Genomic DNA, 22,602 nt, shown 5'->3' on the forward strand with positions numbered 1-22,602 from the left:
GGTCTTGTTACTAAACTCTATCAGTAGGGTCCCTTTTGCTTGTTGTAGGCGCATAAGATAAATTAAACACTCAATTAAGCACAGTAAACCAATGTATTTGGGAATACAAATTCCTAAATTATAACTGTGGCCAAGGCAGCCCTGAAATTTCCTTACTAGGTGGATAAATGTTGGTAGGCATTATATTTGTAGAAAACAGGAAAAAGTAAAAATTCATGAGCTTCTAAATGGGGGAAGTAGAATGTACTTCTACCTATCGTTTTTACCTTTGTATCAGATGCATTTTGGAAGCACAATAAACATATTTTAAAAGTCAATGAGCAAATGGACAGTTTCATTACTACTAAGTTTAATTACAAATAATTTGTAATTATGCATAAAAGCAAGAAGCTCTAATTAAAGTTACATCTTCTGTTCATAAATGAGCCATCTAGTCTACAATGTAATATTGGACTTACAAACACCTGTTTGGGAGCCAGATATTTTCTATATTCAGCATTATTTTTTATACCATACTCTAACAATGGACAAATAATGGTCTAATAGAGGGATGGTCAAATAGGAGATATAGCAATCTGTAAAGTCTTCTGCAAACCTACTTTCATTGTCATAGAAACATAAGAACTATTAACAAATTTACAAGAAGCCTTTATACATTAAGTTGTATTTCATAATCAAGTTTATTACAACAATTCATCTGAAAATAATAACATTTGGGTTCTGGTTTCGTTTTTTGACTTACTGTAAACTCAACAAAATATCTTCTGGAAAATATAATATTTGCCCAGTTTATAAAAATAACAAAGCAAAACATGTTTAGTAAATAACCTTAATTGCCTCAATATTGGTTGTTACAGACATAGTATTACATTATACATACAAAAATATATAAAAATATTTTTTCTTATCTTGACGTAAATTATCCACAATATATGTAAAAACTACAAATTTCCTTCATTAAGCATTTCATAAAATATAAATCATTTTATAATATTGTGAGCAATTTTTCACTTTAAATTGTGATCCATGATGTGCGGTATCACAGGTCTATTTTCTCTTCATACAGACAGACACAAGCAGCTCTTTGACTTTCCATATAGGGTTTACATCCCAAATGTATGACTGCATCAAACAGGAGTGCCACTGTTGACTCACAAGCTAAGAGATGGAAATAAAAGTATTAATTAGTATAATTAATATGTAAAAATCCCCCAAAAAACTATTTGTCAATTTCTATACATATATAGGAGCCATAGATCCCAATGTGCCAAATGACCAGATTACATAGAGTACGTGTTTTGCACAGGAAATTCAAGTAGCTGTTAATACGAATAATAATAGTGCTTATTTTCAATGAACATACACATACAGTCTTTCCAACTGTCCCAACTTAGACAGGAAAGTGCTCTTTTGGGGCTGTCCTGCTGTCTTGACAGTCAGACGTATGTATCTGTTTCATGGCAGCACTTACAAGGTGCCCCGATTTGCTCCTTGAAAATATTTGGAGCTCTGCACACTTCGATTCTCTTTTTCTACTGCTACACATTCCACTGATTTGCAGAACGGTGGTAGCCCATTTTTTTGGAACCCCACCATTTCTCTACTTTTATTGTCCCTTTGTATTTGTCTAATGTAAATATTAGGGGGCTCAATGTATAAAATATTTAATTCTGGTTAATCTTACTCATGGGTGAGAATTATTTTGCTAGTGGCAAGGGGTATGTGATGTCATAACCATTGTCCAGGTGTTCAGAACTATTGCGCATTGCCTGTACAGTGGGATAGCATGATACTAACATAACGTATATATTAGACATGTACACCCTTCTGTACCAGACACAATTAAGCAAAGAAAAGTTTTGAGCTTATATTGTCTTTAAAAGGGGACCACTAATCCCTAAAATTTAAATTGTCTGATATGCTTCATAGTTAACATACATTATTCAATGTTAACCTGACATTCCATTGCAGCTCTGTTATGTAAAGGTAATTGTTTTTGGTTTTATTTTGTTTCTTTTTTTTTAAAGCAAAGCTGAATCTTCTCCCACATCTGTCATAGGAAAGTGTTCTAAAGTGATGGAAATAAGCTGAGAATTCAGTCTTTCGAGGTGCTAAAAATCAACCACTCCAAACACTGTTTGTCAAGGAAAGTCTATCAAACTTTCAACCACTATGTGACAGCTCTCTCCTAAAATATCGACATGGATATTACACATTGGATCTGAAACCCACATGTACTGAATTGTAAAACTTGCTTCTACAGCATCATTGACATGGGAATGAGATCAGGTTACTCCCCAGTTTGAGCATTTCACTATTTTGCTTCCTGCCTCACATATATACTCCGTTCAGACATTCATGCTCTCACCCTCACCAATGATGACCCCACCAATACCCAGCTTCTCTCCCTTACCACCTCATTTGGACTCTCACAAAGCACTGCTACCCTCAATCTCATTTTCTTCCTTTTTTTTTTTTTTTTTTTTTTTTAAGACAGAGGAGCATCATTAACTTATCTGTCCAAGCTATCTCAGCCTTCCCACTCTGAACTTCAATATATCTGCTTTATCACTACCTCCAACCTTCTCCTAAACCTGCCTGCCTACACAGACATCTCCATAGGATGAATCGTAATATCCCCTCTGCCTCTCTTATTAACTAACCTTTGTCCCTAATCTCCAACCTTCCTGCCCTGACCAAGCAGTTCCCCAATACATCGGCACACTGTCATCTGCTCTGGATAAGATGGTTCTTTCCAAACTCCTGTCCTGCCCTCATCTAGCTACAGCCTCAACACACTTCTCTTACACTATCTCTGTAAAAAGCCACATGTGCTGCTGAATGCAAATGGGGCAATTCTAGTTTAGCTCCAATTTCCTCAACTACAAATCCAGTATATATCCTGCTATAACTTTTTTCACAGCGGGATCCTTCAGAAAATATATACAAAATGATTACCTTGGCATGGAATGTACCTAAAAAACATATTAACTTAGTGAGCTGTACACTGCACAGAACAACTAAGCAATAAATAACTTATTTTATAGAAACTAACTTCCCCCAATTTTACTAAGTAAACTTTCTTCTCCTCACAACAGTCACACAGTGTTTGTCTTCCTCATTTGAATTACTGCATAACTTAACTCCTGCTCTAACAGCAGTATTAAGTGCCCAAGAATTTGTGGGTTGTTTCAAAGAAAGAATAAATAAAAATAGACAAAGTCAGTCTTGACATTGCACTAGACACCGCAACCATTACCATCCCGAACCTACTGCCTTTAAACACAAAATCATAACACATCTCTGTGCTCCAGCTAGCAATGCATTTCTCTACACCCATTTGCCTCAAAAGTACTGGATCGCTGTGTTTACAATAGATTAATCATCTTATTCACCTCTTACTCCCTACTATCTGGCTTTTGTCAAACACACTCCACAGAATCCACACTCACAAAGGCAGCTAATGACATCCTTGCAGCCAGAAAGATGCATCTTCCCTCTTACTTGTACCTTTCTTCTGCATTTGAACACCTCGTACTCCTGCAAATGCTCCAATACATTGGAACTATTCCCTCCCATCCTTCTACCTTCTGAAGTACCCCAAATGATCAGTTCTCTACCCAATACTGTTCTCTGTTTATGGCACCTCTAATGATAAACCAATATTCACATATGGTCTCCAGTATTACATGTATTCAGATGGCAACCCGTTACGTCTCCAACATCGCAAACCATCTTTCAGTGATCTGCTCATGGATGGCATTTTAATTTAGAAAGAAATTAAATAATTATATTCCCTCCTTCACATTCCACTGTCTGATCGCCCCTTAACAGTCAACCTTTCATTCTACTAACTTTCCAAGTTCACTGTATCTGCCACTTGTCTCCACATTCTTGTTTATTCCTCACATTCACATCTCCAAGTCATGCTGCTTTCACTTGTGCAAAATCTCCCAAATACATCCTTTCCTCACACAGTATGCCACCAAACTCCTGATCTATGCCCTCATAATATCCCACCTTGACTATTGCAACCTTCTCCTGTCTGGTCTACTAATTACACGTCTGTCTCTGCTGCAATAAATCATGAATGCTGCTGCAAGACTCATTCACATCCCCCCATCATCATCTGCTGTCCCTCTCTGTTAACCCCTGGTTTGCCATAAATTTTAATACTCTTCCAGTAGCATTCTGCAATCCTCAAATTAACTTATTGTGTCTTTACTGTCTTAACCTCAACCTATGCATAGCTGCAAGGCGTCTCATGCGCAGCGTCCAATTTATGAAACTTTCTATCCCACCCTATCAGACTATCCTCCAACTTCAAAATCTTTAAACAGTCCCTGAAGTCTCATTTCTTCAAAGAAGCCTATCCTTTGTTTTCATAATCACTCTGCTTACACCAACTTTGCTCATTTGGACAGGGTCCCTTCTAATTCATGTCATCATACTTTATTTGTTTGTATCACGATCCTGTCAATGTACAGCAATGTGTAATATATTGGCACTTTATAAATTAAGTATAGAATTATAATATTAGGTAAAGGAAAAAACAGATTGAATGTTGGTATTCCCAGTGTACACAACTTACTAGGTACAGTTGATGAGGAGTGCCCTATGACTTTAGGATGTCTTTTCATACAATGGTATATGGGTGAGTGAGTGAAGCCTATTCATAAAGGGCAGCACGGTGGCTCAGTGGTTAGCACTTCTGCCTCACAGCACTGGGGTCATGAGTTCAATTCCCAACCATGGGAAACATACTAGTAGGTTAATTGGCTGCTATCAAATTGTCCATAGCCTCTCTCTATGTCTGTGTGTGTGTGTATTAGAAAATTTAGACTGTAAGCTCCAATGGGGCAGGGACTGATGTGAGTGAGTTCTCTGTACAGCGCTGCAGAATTAGTGGCGCTATATAAATAAATGGTGATGATGATGATGCAAGGGAAGATATCCTGAAAACATGCATCACTTGGGATATTAGAGACTGAAAAGTTAAGCTGCCCATTGGTTTGGTTTTCTTTTTAAAACAAGTAGAAGGAATGAACATATGCTACTAATAAATAATTACTCTTACCTTTCACACTTTCTGTAATGCCCAGTGTTTTCTGTACACCTATGCACATTCTGGAGAGACAGCTCTGAAACTGCTCATCACAGTCATTCTTCATATTACCACATGTGTCATAGCAGCGGTCATGCTGATTGCAACACTTTGTCATGGAGGGAATGCCAACATCAAACTTGAAAAAGAGAAAACATTATATAAATAAACAATGCAAAATATGTACACTAACTAAAAATAATTACATTATAAAGACTTAATTTACCCAGGACATTGATTGGATCATAAATCGCTAGGGCGATGTGTACAGGTATGGTCAAAGCCTTCTTATGATAACATGGATAGAGACTTATGGGCAAAATGACGCGATTGGCCTCACTCCGCCCTCTCCCTCCAAAATGACGTGATTCACCGGGAATCGCATCTTGGTGAATTCCGGGATGTGGGAGAAATGCCAGTTCTCGCAGGAACCCGGGAGACTGACCCGAATTTCGGGACTTTCCAGGAGAGTTGGCAAGTATGGATTTAGGCATATAAAAAAGTTTAATGAGGGGATTATGGTTGTTTTTTATTTAACTTTTTTTGTTAACTGCAGTCCCTGTGTCTTTTTTCTAAGAGATACATTTTTTTGCGAGCTTTTGCTGCCAAGGCATGCTGGAGCTTGTAGTTCAAGTTCATGATGATGACTGACACATCTTCGCTAATTTAATTTACACGTATTATAAGATATGTGTATCTCAAAATACACATGTAAAACCGCAATTTTGTGACCATAGGTTTAAACCTACATTTGCCCTTTTTTTGCAGCCAGTTTTAAATGAGACATTTGAGTCAAGCAGCTAGATTTCTTAAAAAATGCGGCGATGGTTTGCACATCGCCCCTAATTTCTGGTGTTTTCACGCACCGCCATATTTACTATAGGGCGGTTTGAGGCTTGAATGTAAAAACACCTAAACCACTGGCAGTTTAATCAAACAGACCACAAAACCACCAGAAAAAAGACAGCTTTCTTTTATACCTGCTTCTGATAGGCTAGTTAACTGTAACATGCTGTTTGGGATATCTTGCCATTCATAACATAAGAGGAGGTACCATTGACTTATGAATTATTGTAACAATCATTATTTATTGATAATGGGCATAAAATTAATTTATAGTTAACTTATAGGGCAAGTTTTATTTTACATTATATTAAGGGGGGCAATATTATTGTATTATTAGGGCAATATTAATATACAATTATATGAAGGGGAACTAATATTTGTTTGCTAACAAGGCAACAATTGTTTATGTTTGATACAACAAGTGTAAAGCCTAAAAACTGAATTCAAATGCAGAAAATTGCAAACAGGTTTTAGCAGCAGACAGTATCCTAAAGAATTGGATTGGGTGGATTGTATGAATTTAACATAAAAACTGCTGGCTTTCATACTTCTGATGTGTAGTTTGTCTTATCAGATTAGTCCCCAAAGCCTTCAGCAAAATTACACCATTGTACACTAGTGCAAGCTCTATTTGCATGCCCATTTATGTTTCCATAATTTAAACTCCTGATCAACCTAAATTAACAAACTTTTTCACTTCAAAATTATGAAAAGTAACCCTTACCATTCCAATGGATTATTCATATGATCAGGTGCAATATGCTATTTATTTTGTTTTATTGTTGTAATAGAAAAGGTGTTATTTACATGAAAACCAAAAATAGGAGATCCACAGCCATTCGGCGGTGCAGGTTTGTAGCCATAGCGTGGAACTGGTTTGGAACCTGTGGAAGAAATAATAAAGTCTGCTTTAGAGAGATATCTTCACAGTGATTAACCAGTGTAGAAACTAGAAGGCTTGTCCCTTCAGACTGAAACATTACTCCAGTGTTTTGTGCACTGATAAATCATCCAGTAAACTTCCTTAAAGGCACAATGTTATGGTTGGAATCTCCGCTCACTTTTCCTCACATAAATTAAAATTCATGTTGTAGGATGCTGTGTGGTTCTTATACATTGCTAATTAATTTGCTTTTATAACTATTCTCTAAAGTGAGTTTCATGTGGGATAATCTCCACACAATGCAATGGCTTGGGGGCCTTACATTTTTATCATTCTAACTATATTTCCAAGATCTTGGGTTGAAAGCTGTACTATCTTCAACAAAATATATGTACCAAACAAGAAAAAGCTACAAAAAATGATAAATTATTTTGTGCACAATATAGCTATATTGGGATTAAGCTCACCCACGTCCCAATATAACTATATTGTGCACAAAATTCTCCTTTATATATATATATGCTGACATATAGAGATTTATATATTGTTTGTGAGCCCCGTACAACAATTTACTGTTGTCTGCAACTAATGATTTACAATTTTTCATGATATAGTGAACAGAGAGGCTTTGAAAAACCCCTCTGGGCTTTGTATACACTGTAAAATTATCCCCTCTTCTTTCACATAATATGCAGAGTCTGAGGCCATGTGTGTGACTGGCAGCACTTCAGAGAGATTTTAAAAGGAGATGATAATTGTCTAGTATGTACGCTCTAACAGGTATGTCTGATGCTGAATTGTTTCTGTTTCTCTTGCGACTTGTTATGTTATTTGCATCCATGCATTTATTATTCTGCTCTGTACCCATGTTGTTATGTCTACCGTATTTATGTATGCCATATTTGTACTACTATGTCAGGCGCTACGGAAGCTGTGGCTCCATATAAATTAACGCTAATAATATTAATAATAAAAATAATAATAATAATAAAACTCTGCTTTTTCCTCTGTATCAGTTTTTTGTAAATGTTCCCCGTTGTTCTTAAGAATGTGAAATTCTGACATTTTTTGATGCTACATTACAAGGGGGTAGCTCTACATTGTTTTTATCTGCCAGATGTGTTCAATTTCTGCAACTGCAGCCAGAGTCAGAAAGGGATCATTAATCCCTATCAAGTAATGGACATCATTAGTCACTTCCTTCAAAAGGTACTAGCGAAACTGTGCCCATACCTGCACACATCGCCCTAGCGATTTATTATCCAATCAATGTCCTGGGGAGGGGGGAGGGCCCTCCTTCAGCGTCTCTCTCTGTGCCCCTGCTTCAGCGTCTCTCTCTGTCCCCCTCCTTCAGCGTCTCTCTCTGTCCCCCTCTCTCTGCAATCTCAGATAATCTTATACCGGGCCCGGGCTCACCAGGGGGTCCGGTGGCACACACATACCAGGGAGCCCGCTGTCTTCAGCCTGGCTGTCACTGTGACAGCCAGGCTGAAGACAGCAGCGAAGACGGGACTGGAGGACAGCGGGCAGAGCCGTAACTGTACCTTCAGCCCTTAACTTCTACAGTGGAACGCATGTGCGTTCCACCAACAGGAAGTTCGGCATTTGGAACGTTCCAAAATACAAAATATATATATATATATATATATGTGTGTGTATGTATGTATATATGTGTGTGTGTGTGTGTGTGTGTGTAAAAACTGATTATATATATATACACATATATATTAAAGCCCCCCTTAACTTACCTTTCAATCGCCTATGTCCGACCCCCTTCACGGAAGAGGAAACCAGGGAGGGAGTCGGATCGTGACCATAAAAGGTATGGGTTTTTTTTTTTCTACAGGATTTTTTTTTTTCATTGCCTTGGGCCTCCTTTCCCTCTGGGCCCACGGGCACCTGCCCATCGTGCCCAGTTAGAAAGACGGCCCTGGTTCATCAGGGGGGGGGGGGCCTGCCTGCTTCATTGGACTGGGCCCCATGATTTCTGATGGCGGCCCTGTATAGGAGATTTAGCAGTCTATCATTTGGTAAACAATAATACAAATATAATATATTATAAACAAATAATCTATTTACTTCTTCTGCTTAGAGAGTCATCTGTTGGCAAACAATAGCTTCTAATTGATTGTCTCTTAAACATATGGAAACACATTTTTACAGAAAAAAAATACAAACAACAGAAAAAGTAATACAGTATGTGTTCTTGCTATTTCCCTTTTACTCTTGTTTCAGATATGTTTCATAATCAATACATGTCTGAACTTGAGACTTGTTTTCAGTTCTCCATATTGAAAGCAGTTGTATTCTGCCTGATGGCTATCTCTTGCTGAATATACTCTATAATTCTTTATTTATATGCTTCACCTGAAACACTTTGTGAGTAAGATCAGTCACAAAACGTCAATTTTAAGATTCTAAAACCCCTTAACACTGAAAAAAGTGTTGCAATATAATGAAATCTATAATGGTACAAGTCAGTGTTCAACATTAAAATGCCAAACTCATTTTAGAAAAGACATGAGTTCATTGTTTGTAAAACAAGATTACACAATGCTGGGCTGGATAGAGTTCAGCAATAAAGAATGCAACATTTCATCATATGGTGAATTTTATCACAAACATAAAACACTAAAATATATATATATATTGAACAAATTGCTATTTATGGTGGAAAAAACAATACATTGGAATATGTTTTAAAGGAAACCATACACCATTTATTGTCCAGGATATTTTCACATATAAAATAAATGTGATGTCACCAATATTATTATTCAACACTGATAGTAAATCAACATATTCTACAGCACTGTATAATAAGACAGTTGAACAGACATGTGGAACAGTGTCACATATGTTAGAGTGTTTGCTTCAGAGCGAAGACTTTTAAATACATTACTTATAAGATACTGAAGCTTCCTTGTCTTGTGTGTGAAAAAAAAAAAGTGCAGTGATGTTATTGCTAACAAAAGTGCCATTATGTAGAAGTCAATAGCAACCAAACAATATAGCTTTGAACAAACTGGTGCATGATAGACAGTGAAAGCAGGTTTCTGGTTGCTACAGGTTACTGCACATTTGCAGCTTAGCAATTTGTTAGTAAAGAACACCCTATGGGGTGGATTTCCGGATATTATGGTACATAAAACATTGCTTACTTGTGTTAACACCTCTGTGAAATGAGAGTTAAAATGAGCAATGTTTTAGTTCCCTAACACCCTACAAGGCTCAAACGGGACTTTGTGCTAAATTATATCTCTCATGCAAAAATATGTAACTTTCTCAATAGTTATCTTCTAGGTGTATGTTACCACATAAAGGGGATATGGTAATTGTTTTAAAAAAAGTTTATATAAACATTAGAGTACACTTTTCTTTCAAAAGGGGAATAAATAACTATAAAATGTCGATATATATAATATAATGCCACAAATTGCATCTAGAAATAAATTATATTAATGCAGCATCCAGATCTAAGCAGTTATTACCATCTCTGCATTTAAACTGGCAAAGCCCATCTTCCCCTCCAAGCAGGTCCAATGCAGCATTCAGGTACATGTCAATCTTATGTACCCCATTCCTGATGGACTTTAGTGTCATCCTCCAGTCAGGGGTCTCGGGCTGCTGATGGGACTGGTGTTCCCTTTGGCTGCTGGTCAGCAGGAAGTAGGATAACATGGCGAGGAGCAGCAGCCAGTAGCGCATGACAGACTAGTAGCAGAAGGTCTACAGTGCAGAATGGGTTACAGCGCAGTGTAGTCAGTAAGAGACACGTTCAGACACTCAGTGCCCGGTGCCTGGAAGGGGCGGGAGCGCAGATCCAGAACTCTAGTGCTCAGTGCAGCTCTGTTGGCTGCGGCCCGGTGACAGCGCTGTCACAGCTGCTAATGAAGACGCAGAATGCTGGCTGATAGCCCATCTTGTATCAGGTATACACACTGCAGCAGGGCCATCTTACAGCTGGCCGCGATATATCATCATGACACTAGACGCCGGCACGGACCTAAAATGACTACTCTCTACTGAATGTCATGTTATGTTTTCTTGTATGTGACATCATCACTGTGGGACGTGTCTGTGGCCTGTCACACTTACAGTATGGACAGGTATGAGGTGACGCAGCCTGAGGGCAGGGATATGTGCAGGATTATGGGCAGGTGCCATTCGTCTTTCTAGTGTTTGCAGACACATTTCCTGTGCGAGCTGTACAGTCATGGCCAAAAGTTTTGAGAATGACGCAAGTATATTTTTTCATTAAGTTTGATGCTTTAATGTTTTTAGACCTTTTTGTCAGATGTTGCTATGGTATACTGAAGTAAAATTACAAGCAATTCATAAGTGTCAAAGGCTTTTATTGACAATTACATTAAGTTTATGCAAAGAGTCAATATTTGCAGCGTTGACCCTGCTCTTTGAAGACCTCTGCAAATCGCCCTGGCATGCTGTCAGTCAACTTCTGGGCTACATACTGACTGATGGCCGCCCATTCTTGCCTAATCAGTGCTTGGAGTTTGTCAGAATTTGCAGGTTTTTGTTTGTCCACCCGCCTCTTGAGTACTGACCACAAGTTCTCAATGGGATTAAGGTCTGGGGAGTTTCCTGGCCATGGACCCAAAATTTTGATCCCTGAGCCACTTAGTTATCACTTTTGCCTTATGGCAAGGTGCTCCATCATGCTGGAAAAGGCATTGTTCATCACCAAACTGTTCTTGGATGGTTGCTAGAAGTTGCCCTTGGAGGAGGTTTTGGTACAATTTTTTATTCATGGCTGTGTTCTTAGGCAAAATTGTGAGTGAGCCCACTCCCTTGGCTGAGAAGCAACCCCACACATGAATGGAATCAGGGCTCTTTACTGTTGGCATAACACAGGACTGATGGTAGCACTCACCTTTCCTTCTCCAGACAACTGTTTTTTCAGATGCCCCAAACAATCTGAAAGTGGATTCATCAGAGAAAATGACTTTACCCCAGTCCTCAGCAGTCTAATTCCTGTATCTTTTTCTGAATATCAGTCTGTCCCTGATGTTTCCCTGGAGAGAAGTGGTTTTTTTGCTGGCCTTCCTGACACCAGGCCATCCTCCAAAAGTCTTCACCTCACTGTGTATGCAGATGCACTCACACCTGCCTGCTGCCATTCCTGAGTAAGCTCTGTACTGGTGGTGTCCCAATCCCACAACTGAATCAACTTTTGGCGTTTTTGGGCGCCCTGAAGTCTTCTTCACAACTTTGAATCTCTCTCCTTGAAGTTATTGATGATCCGATAAATCAGGGTTTCCCAAACCCAGTCCTCAGGGCTCCCTAACAGTGAAGGTTTTCTGGATCACATGTGACATAATTAGGACCACCTGTGGATCTGTTACAATGTGTAGGTCAGTAATGAATACACCTTTGCTCCAGCAAGGAGATATGGAAAACCTGCACTGTTAGGGAGCCCTTAGGACTGGGTTTGGGAAACCCATGTGATAAATGGTTGATTTAGGTGCAATCTTACTAGTAGCAAGTTCCTTGCCTGTGAACCCTTTTTGTGAAAAACATTGATGACTGCAAGTTCATTGTCATGGCAAAGAAGGACTTTGAAATTAGTTGCAATTCATCTGATCACTCTTCATGACATTCTGGAGTATATGTAAATTGCCATCATAAAAACTGAGGCAGCAGACTTTGTGAAAAATAATATTTGTGTCATTCTCAAAACTTTCGGCCTGATGGGCTGGGTTGTAGATGAAAGAGAAAGTTCATGTATGTTACAAGAGTATACTAATTAATGTATAATACAGGTTGGCAAGCTATGGCTGTCTAGTAGTTGTGGAACTTCAACAACCCGCATCCATAAATGCCAGGGATTATCTCAATCCCAAGATTTGTTGGAAAGTTTTGTCTATGGAAATGTTCCTATTATTCAAGATTGGATTAGAAAAGCACAGCAAAATGTTTGTTTCTCTGTCCTTACCACCTATTATAATTTCCTGGGCTTTATGAATTTATATTTATTGAAGAGGAGTATTGAAAATACCCCCCCATCCCAAAAAAAAACCCCACAATGTGATCAAATTTAGGAAATGTGACATCATGTAGATAACTTATAGAGTCCTATGGTCACAGTATTATGTACTTACCTCGAAAATCCAGACATACGAAGCATGTTCAAGAAGGGACATTGAGGTGTTTTTCAGAAGCTCTGGGCAGCCCTAACTCCCTTCCCCACCCCTAAAAATACCCTTACTGTGTTGTGTGCTCAAACAGCAGGCCAATTGGCACACATTAGGGGGACACATACTCCAACTGTCCTGGGATCAGGGGAAATATCCTGATCAGCAGGATAATTCCCCATAAATCGGTACTGTCCGACCTAAATCGGTACAGTTGTGTTGTGTGGAACATGCTTAGATGTGACAACTCAGCATGAAAGAGTTCCTGGATACTTTTTGGAAATATTGAAAACTATGTGCAGGTCATTATATAATGATATACACTAATCAACCACAACATTAAAACCATCTCTCTAATATTGTGTAGGTCCCCCCGTGCAAGCCTTGATGGATCAGCTGTGATCCATCAAGGCATGGATTCCACAAGACCTCTGAAGGTGTCCTGTGGTGTCTGGCACCAAGACATTAGCAGCAGATCCTTTAAGTCCTCTAAGTTGTGTGGTGGGGCCTCCATGGCTCCAACTTCTTTTTCCAGCACATCCCTCAGATAATCGATCAGATTGAGAATTGGGGAATTTGGAAGCCAAGTCAACACCTTGAATTATTTGTCATGTACTTTAAACCATCCTTGATCAATCTTTGCAGTGTGGCAGGGCGCATTATCCTGCTGAAAGAGGCCACTGCCATCAGAGAATACAGTTGCCATGAAAGGGTGTCCTTGGTCTGCAATAATGTTTGGGTAGGTGGTACGTGTCAAAATAACATCCACATGAATGCCAGGACCAAAGGTTTCCCAGCAGAACATTGTACATCACACTGCCTCCGCAAGCTTGCTTTCTTCCCATAGTGCATCCTGGTGCTAGCTCTTTTCCATATAAACCACACACACATCTGTCTGTCCACATGATGTAAAAGAAAATGTGATTCATCAAACCAAACCACCTTCCATTGCTTCATAGTCCATTTCTGGCACTCATGTGCCTATTGTAGGCACTTTCGGCAGTGGACAGGGGTTAGCATCAGGGCCGTCTCTCCCATAGGGCACAATGGGCAGATGCCCGGGGGCCCTGCAGCCCAGGGGGCCCGTCTGAGGCAGCGCTGAAAAAATGAAATTCTGCCCAAAAAAAAAGAAAATACTTACCTTGCGGTCAGCTGGCGATCCGGCTCCCTCCCTGGTCTCCTCCTCCATGCGGCGATCGCAGTGCATGTCGGGTGTGACGTCATCACGCCCGACATCCATTGCGGAGCGCAGCACGGAGGAGTTCCCCGCGCGAAAACAGCATTCAGCAGGCAGCAGTGACTCTGAAGAAAAATGAAGAGGAGAATAAGCCGATTAAAAGGTATGTTAAGGTTTTTTTTTTTTTTATTTCAAGGGACGCTGACGCTATATATATATATATATATATATATGTATATATATATATATATATATATATATATATAGGAGCCACGGTGCACTGCTTTGACCGGGGGCCCATACCTTGGTTAGCATGGTTACTCTAACCGGTCTGTGGCTACACAGTTCCATGCAAAGCAATCTGCGATCAGCTGTGTGTTCTGACACCTTGCTATCACAGCCAGCAATTTGTGCTACAGTAGCTCTTCTGTGATTTTGGACCAGACAGGCTAGCCTTCGCTTTTCATGTGCATCAGTGAGCTTTGGGCGCCCATGACATTGTTGCAGATTCACTGGTTGTCCTTCCTTTGACTACTTTTAGTAGGTACTAAACATTGCATACCGGGAACACTCCACAAAACCTGCCGTTTTGGAGATGCTCTGACCCAGTTGTCTAGCCACCACAATTTGGCCTTTGTAAAATTCGCTCAGATCCTTATGCTTTTCTGTTTTTCCTGTTTCTAACTTCAATAACTAACTATTCACTTGCTACCCAATATATCCCACCCCTTGACAGGTGTCATTGTAACAAGATAATCAATGTTATTACCATGTCAGTGGTTTTAATGTTGTGGCTGCCTTCATTGTAAAACTATTAAATTCCATTCACTTACATTCCCATTACATTTTCCATACCGCCACATATAAATTTCCACTTCGACCTCGATGTATATACACACACACCCATATATATATATCCTCCACACTAGAAATTACTATTCATAAGTATGCTCTTGTAGTTTCTCCTTGATATTCTGAATTAGTGTACTTGGGTGCTCTCCTAGTAGTATAGTGGAATACTAAATGCAACAGAGAAAGAAAAAGAACTATTGACGTGAGGCACTCCTAGGGCGAAATATTAAAATACTAAAAACAGATTGGGCCAATGTAAAGTGATTAATGTTCAAGCAGACATTGTAATTGCTAATACTTAATGGGGACTCTATGTTTGGTATTAGACTTTGTCACACTCTTACTTACATTGACTGTCTCATTTATTAATAGAGATCATAATATTATCTAATTCTCTCAGGAATTGTACAATCAGTGTATGTAAGAATTGTGCTAAGTCCAGCCCCAAATATTGCTTCCTCATTAAAGGTTTAGCAAAAATTGTATTTTATCTATCACATTTGTTTTGGTTGGTCTTAAACTCATTATCAGATCCCTACGTTCTGTATTTTTTCTTTGTATAAAATTTGAATCCTGTCAGCAGAGACGTTTCATGATCTTTATGGTCTGTTTTTTTTGTTTTTTTACGCAGAAGTTCTATTCTATATAAAAAAATAAATCATATGTATTTATAATGCCTACTCGTAATCTGAGTATGGTCTGTTTTTCAAGCTACTAAACGAAGCAAACAAAACTTTTCTTTTATTTAAGTAAAAGATGGTGTCTAAGTAAGAAGGGGACGTGTGGCAATAATGCCATTTTTAACTGCTCCTTTCCAAGCTCCTCCTCCCCACTGCATGCTGGGAGATGCAATCCTCCACCCCCAAAGGAAGGCATCCAAAGCACTTACAATCAAGTTGCCGGTGCCACAGAGGCATAATGGCTGAAACTAGATATTCATTTGTTAAACTATTACAAGGTTGTTAAGCAATGGGAACGCTCAAGCTCACATGATTCAAAACATCCTGGGGTGGGTATACCCGTTTAATGGTAGGGGGACAAAGTACTGCTCATTATAAGTTATGTAGAATTCTGATAACTGTATAGCTAGTTCAACATAGGTTAGGTGGTGGAGCATTGATGGGGTATGACTGGGGCACAAAAATACTTGAGAGTGGCTACATGGATGAAGTGAAATAGAATTTGTCACAGAATGGGTTGATCTTGACAAAACTTTTTTTACACATGCTGTTTTCTGTCAGCTATGTGTACTTGCTAGTGTCTCTCTGTGCAAATGTCTACATAATTTTTTGAAAACTGTTCTGGGAGAGTAGTAGCCTAACCATATCAAAATTTATTCTCAATTTTTGCATTTTCTTGGAACCTTTTTATGGCACAATATGTTTCACAGCCACCCATACTTGCCTACTCTCCCAGACGTCCGGGAGACTCCTGAATTTTGTTCAGTCCTCTCGAACTCCTGAGAGAGAAGGCCACCCTCCCTATTGAAGTGGACAGGGTTTGGGCCATGATGATGCAATTAGCTGCAAATCACGTCATCAAATCAAGGCCCTTACCACTTGATCAAACAAGTGGGCAAGTACGCTTTTTCCATACTGTTAGCTCTAAATTAATTCTTCAGCATGTTTGCTTACTCTCCCGGGTGTGGGAGCAAGGCTTAATAATGCTATTTTTAAAGCCACACCCCACAGACTGAGTAGCAGGATCTCCTCTGTTGACAAGTACGTACATCAGCCAAGTTAACAAAATTTAGTTATGTAAACAAGAGGCTCTGCTGTGAGCTTACTTTTAGTTCTTGTTGCCTTTGTCTAATTGACTCACATGTGCTTGTTTATTACTTTGACTTTTTCTCTGTCTCTTATGGCATGCTCTTTTCTAATAACCTAGCTTATGACAAGTGAAATGAGAAAGTGAAATTAGAAGTTTGACCTTGCAATTTCTCTTTCTGTTACTTCAGCAGTAAATTCATACAGCATGCATTTCCTTTATCAGTATCTATTTTTGGTATTGAACAAGACAATGGTCTAGCATTTTTAATCACTAATTCAATCACTTAAACCAGTTTTCAAACTCTTTTTTTAGTGAAACATCAAATGATGGAGCAAATTGTACTATGAATACTATAAAAAGTCTTAAAAACTCATTTGTTTTTGTTTGTCGGGAGGCTTGACACCTAGCAACAGTAGGTGGGTTAGGCAGCAAGCCTCCCGAATACGCTGAGGCAGAGGAAAGTGAAAAATGTTTTCACTTTCACTGCCAGAAACGGAATGGCGCACGCCTGTAAATAGCATGCACGTCAAGTCATGTGGGCACGTTCTAGAGCACTGCTGGTCAGATTTGTCTGTCAATGCTGAGATGGAGTTTCTGTCTTTGTGACATATTCTTTACAAATGTCCTCTATTGCTGTCAGTAAATAGGGAAAGAGAACACATAAGAGGGCAGTATCTTCTTCTTCACCTGAGGAAATAATTTATAAAAATAAACAAAAATATTCCTGTCAGAATTTATTACTTATTATTAATTTACTCATTCTTCAGATTTTGATGTGGAAAATATTCCTCATGAGAGTGCCAAGTCCTCTTTATGTTCAGGGAGCCCACAGGCACCAAAGAAAAAGTTAAGAAAAATAAAAACAAAATTAACCCCAGGAAAGTTCAGGTTATAGTCCCCCTTTCCTGGAATTGCCCGTAGCAATATTCTAGTGCTTGGAGCAAGCACATCAGTTCTGTCCATAGCTGGCACACTGTCTCTGTAGCTGGCAGCATGAGGGGACCCGTAGTCAGTATATGGTGTCACCTACTAGGCAGCCACTACATTTTTTCCATAAAGGAAATTGATCAGTCTCTCTGTAGGTTGGGAATCAGAAGAGATTACAGAAACCTCTGCCTCATCCCAATGCATGGAATTTAGTGAGATACAAATAACCAGGGTGACATTATTGGGAAAAACCTCTGCAACAAAATGATATGCACACACGGCTTTAAAACGCAATTTAGAGGTCCAAAACTTTTTCACAGCTGTCCTTTAGAGCAACACTTATCAGGGAGGATGAGTTGCTATTGCGTACTTAGAAAGGGTTACCAGATGTACCTGCATTATTTGCCCCTGACAATAACCCAGCTTTAGCTTCTATTGTGGGGAAAAATTACACAGACCGTACAGACCGCACATTAAGGCAGATCCAATACAAAATGCCCCTGGGCCCCTGCTATGTGTGTTAGATAAGGCAGAGAGAAAAGGGGAGTTCAGCTCTTCCCTGGATTCTCTAGTGGTGTCCAAGCTAGCCCTACTTAAAGCTATTAGCAGAGCAACTCTATGGGCCAGTCATTTAATTACATCGCTGTGACGAAATGAGTTTGATAACCCTGTGAGCATGTCTCATTTCTCACATAATGTGGATTATAGTACTTTTTATAGCCTATGCTGTTTGTTCCCCAGCTCACCAGACTACAACTGCATTGTCCAATAACATGTGGCTAAGGGGACATTGTAGTTCAGTGTACATATGTATATTGTTTATTGTATATTGATAACTTGAAGTAAGGTTGCTATTCATTGTCTTTAAAATGAAGCCAGGGGGATTATGGGTAGGGATCAGGTTGCCATGTGCCTGATTAGGAAAACTAATTAGTGTCCATTGTTCTCACCAGGCTAGTCCAGACAGGCCATCTAACAGGGGAGGTTCTCTGAAAGGACAGCTCATCTTCACTCCCCTGTCCAAACCCCCCTAGTCCAGCACTGACCAATGGTTAAGAAGAATAGACGCAGGGGTTTGCCCAGGGAGGGGAAAGACTGTGGAAATTAGATCTGTGATATATAAGGAACAACTCCAGGGGGGGAGGGTGTTCATGCTTGGATTTCATTCAGGAAGGTGCAAAATGGAGTTTTGAATTGTCGTTTTCTAACTCGAGTATATATATGCAGCTGAGAGGGATCCATGGGTCATGAAGTCTGGACAGCAGGTGACAATATCTCCTTAAGTTATTGGGGTAAGGGACAGATGATGTGGTAAATCTGCCTGGCATTTATTTACTGTGTGTACATAATATTCTAGTGTTGTTTGTATGGCAATAAATACACTGTTGTATTTTTATAACTGCATTTTGCCTGAGTGACCATACGAATCCTAGAAGGTACTGGGTAGCACTGGGCCAGATAAACCCGGTATCTTCACATTTTGGTGGCAAGCAGTGGGGTCACTCAGTCCCAGGTTCTCTCTGGGTAGAGCTGCAGGGGAACTGTATCGTGATACATTCCAGGGCTCTGCAAAGCAGTTAGCACTAGAAACCAGTTACCACATTATCCTGAACTTACTCCTAAAGGCTTTATGGTAGAAAGTGTCACGAAAAGCGTTGTGGGCTTTAGGCGAGGGAAGATGCCGCCTAAGTGCCGATTTGATAAGGGGAAGCGCACCCCGCCAGAGGAGAGTGGAAGATGGAACCGTGTCTCAAAGAGGGGAAATCACAGTGAGGTGATCCCTGGAAGTAAAATGGCTGTGAGCTCTAGGAACAAGAGAGCAGATCACAGCCCAGTGTTGCAAAAGTTCCCAAAGGAAGGGATGAAGCAGTCCAGTACACCCAGGAGAAAGGCGTACTGGGATGAAGGACTGTGGGAGTGTCTGCAGGATGGAGATATGGATGTGTTGCACCACCCCACCACAATGCAGCACATTTTGGATTATTGGGATGAGGAGTGCCCAAAGATTATTATGTGGAAAGGAGCCAGTCTACAGGAGAAATTGGAGAACCTGTTGGATGTGTTCCTAATGTTGAAAGAGGAGGCAAGTGCCTGTAATTTTCGGGATGAACCAGCATGGGATGATTTTACACATGAAGTTATTTGTACTATGCAGAATCTGGCCAAGGGAGAATCCAGATACAACAATAATCAGCAGTACAAACAAGATGTAAATGGACTATTACAGCACAGGGACATGCCTGATGAATCCCCTGCAAATGTATTAATAGAATCTGTCCCATTAGCAGATTCTACAGATCCACTAGAGACAATGAGTATGGAGGAGCTGATAGTGGAATGCCAGATCCGGGGTGTACCTTACCTGTACTGCACACACATGGATATCCTGAAACGTTTGTTAAAAGATCAGGAGAATCCCATCAATGCCTTTAGTGTTTATAGAAAATGGATGCTCACTTTAGGTCCCCACATACCTCTCTGGGAACAAATGCAATGTCTGCAACAGAGTTTTGAAGAAGCAGAGGATGAGGTATGGCGGCAAGGATTTACGGACACTGAAATGTGGCAGGATCAGTGTTATCGAGTGAATACTGAAAAATGCCAATTGGAATATCTTTTATCACACTCTAAAAAGATGGCTGCTCAGTCTGTTAATCAGGGGGAAGTCCATCTCAGTGGATTAAATACAGTTGCCCAAGCTACTATCTTGGGGGAGTCTGGAGAAGAACTGCTTGGTGAGGATGTTGTACCTCTGACTACTCAGAAAGGATTAGGAGAAATTCTCCCATTTGGTGACTTGGATGGAAAAGAGCTACCAAGTAAGTACCATGTAGTAGCATCTTCTGATAATTTGCCAGTGTTATTGGAACCTGAGACTGTGTCTGAGTTAGAACAGAATTACAGAAAAGACCAGTTATCCATCCCTGTTGTGCCTGAAAAGAATTTGTTTAATGAAGTAACGCAGGATACCGCATGTGTGCTCTCCGGGGCAAGTGATGTACAGCTGTACCCAATTGTGGCAGAAGAGAATCATAAACTTGCGCAACATATGATCTCAGCAGAAATCATGTTTACAGACTGTAGGACAGAATTAATGGGAGAGGATAAAGGAATTGTCATGTCAGAGGCACTACCATGGGGTCCTGGGAAAACTACACTTATGCCCTCCCCAATGCAGAATTGGCAGATGAGGAGATGTTTACTGAGTGGGTGTCTGAGAGGGCACCAGCACAGCAAGATTCACCAGCCCCACAAGCTTTGAAGCATCGCACTCCAGCTCCAAATCTGGGAATCCAGGACTCAAAACCAGAGGCCTGCATTGGACCATCCAGTTTGTTTTGCTGCCAGGAGGACAAGTCTGTGTCCAATGAGGATTCACACTACCCCGATGCGCCAGAGGCGAGGGAAGTAGTGCAACAGTTGGATGTGGTAGCAGGGGAGGGGAGATGCACACCAACATACTTACAGGGGCACCCACATGTGGTTTGGGAGGGGGACAGAGGATTCCCCATAAGCAAAGAATTAATGGAGCCACCACCTTTGCCTGCCACTGGGCAGTTGTCCCTTGAGTGTTTGGGGGAGGGGGGATTGGATCTTGGCCAGAAACAAATGGACAAAGAGCCAGAAAGTTTGCCTGCCACTTGGCAGTTTTCACTCGAATATGTGGGGGAGGGGAGCATGGTCTCCAGAAACAGAGGACAGGCCAAGGGACTATTTGCAGTTGGGCAATTAAGGGTGGATAAGGCACCCAAGGGATGTTGGACTACAATTGTAATACAATGGATGTATGCACCGGAGTGCCCCAGTTTTATTGTTGTCTCATTTTATGACACAGGGCAGCATAAACCCCCACTCCAGCTGGGTGGGATGATATCCCTGCAGCCATGGGACCCTGGTGGGAGATTGAGGAACTGTGTACTGCTGTCTACCTTGCCATCAGACCCAGGAGAAACCACAGCAGGCCAGAGATTTTGGACTTGGGGGAGAAAGGTTTACTTGGAGCAAGGGAGCCACTGGGGAACAAAGGCTAAAAAAGTAGGGGAGGTATATGTGACGAAATGAGTTTGATAACCCTGTGAGCATGTCTCATTTCTCACATAATGTGGATTATAGTACTTTTTATAGCCTATGCTGTTTGTTCCCCAGCTCACCAGACTACAACTGCATTGTCCAATAACATGTGGCTAAGGGGACATTGTAGTTCAGTGTACATATGTATATTGTTTATTGTATATTGATAACTTGAAGTAAGGTTGCTATTCATTGTCTTTAAAATGAAGCCAGGGGGATTATGGGTAGGGATCAGGTTGCCATGTGCCTGATTAGGAAAACTAATTAGTGTCCATTGTTCTCACCAGGCTAGTCCAGACAGGCCATCTAACAGGGGAGGTTCTCTGAAAGGACAGCTCATCTTCACTCCCCTGTCCAAACCCCCCTAGTCCAGCACTGACCAATGGTTAAGAAGAATAGACGCAGGGGTTTGCCCAGGGAGGGGAAAGACTGTGGAAATTAGATCTGTGATATATAAGGAACAACTCCAGGGGGGGAGGGTGTTCATGCTTGGATTTCATTCAGGAAGGTGCAAAATGGAGTTTTGAATTGTCGTTTTCTAACTCGAGTATATATATGCAGCTGAGAGGGATCCATGGGTCATGAAGTCTGGATAGCAGGTGACAATATCTCCTTAAGTTATTGGGGTAAGGGACAGATGATGTGGTAAATCTGCCTGGCATTTATTTACTGTGTGTACATAATATTCTAGTGTTGTTTGTATGGCAATAAATACACTGTTGTATTTTTATAACTGCATTTTGCCTGAGTGACCATACGAATCCTAGAAGGTACTGGGTAGCACTGGGCCAGATAAACCCGGTATCTTCACATTCGCCAA

The 22,602-nt window shown here is 40.4% G+C and overlaps 1 protein-coding gene across 1 annotated transcript; it reads right to left on the minus strand.

Annotated features, from left to right (window-relative positions):
• Nucleotides 1–656: 656 nt before the first annotated feature.
• PLA2G12A (phospholipase A2 group XIIA) lies at nucleotides 657–10,905 on the minus strand. The gene is made up of 4 exons (XM_075200555.1): nucleotides 10,325–10,905; nucleotides 6,758–6,834; nucleotides 5,078–5,243; nucleotides 657–1,158 (listed from the first exon to the last, which is right to left on the minus strand). The coding sequence occupies exons 1-4, from the start codon at nucleotides 10,539–10,541 to the stop codon at nucleotides 1,040–1,042; spliced, it is 579 nt and encodes a 192-aa protein (XP_075056656.1). The 5' UTR covers nucleotides 10,542–10,905; the 3' UTR covers nucleotides 657–1,039.
• Nucleotides 10,906–22,602: the final 11,697 nt, after the last annotated feature.

This window comes from Mixophyes fleayi, chromosome 1, assembly GCF_038048845.1.
Source record: "Mixophyes fleayi isolate aMixFle1 chromosome 1, aMixFle1.hap1, whole genome shotgun sequence".
In the NCBI taxonomy this organism is placed as follows: domain Eukaryota; kingdom Metazoa; phylum Chordata; class Amphibia; order Anura; family Limnodynastidae; genus Mixophyes; species Mixophyes fleayi.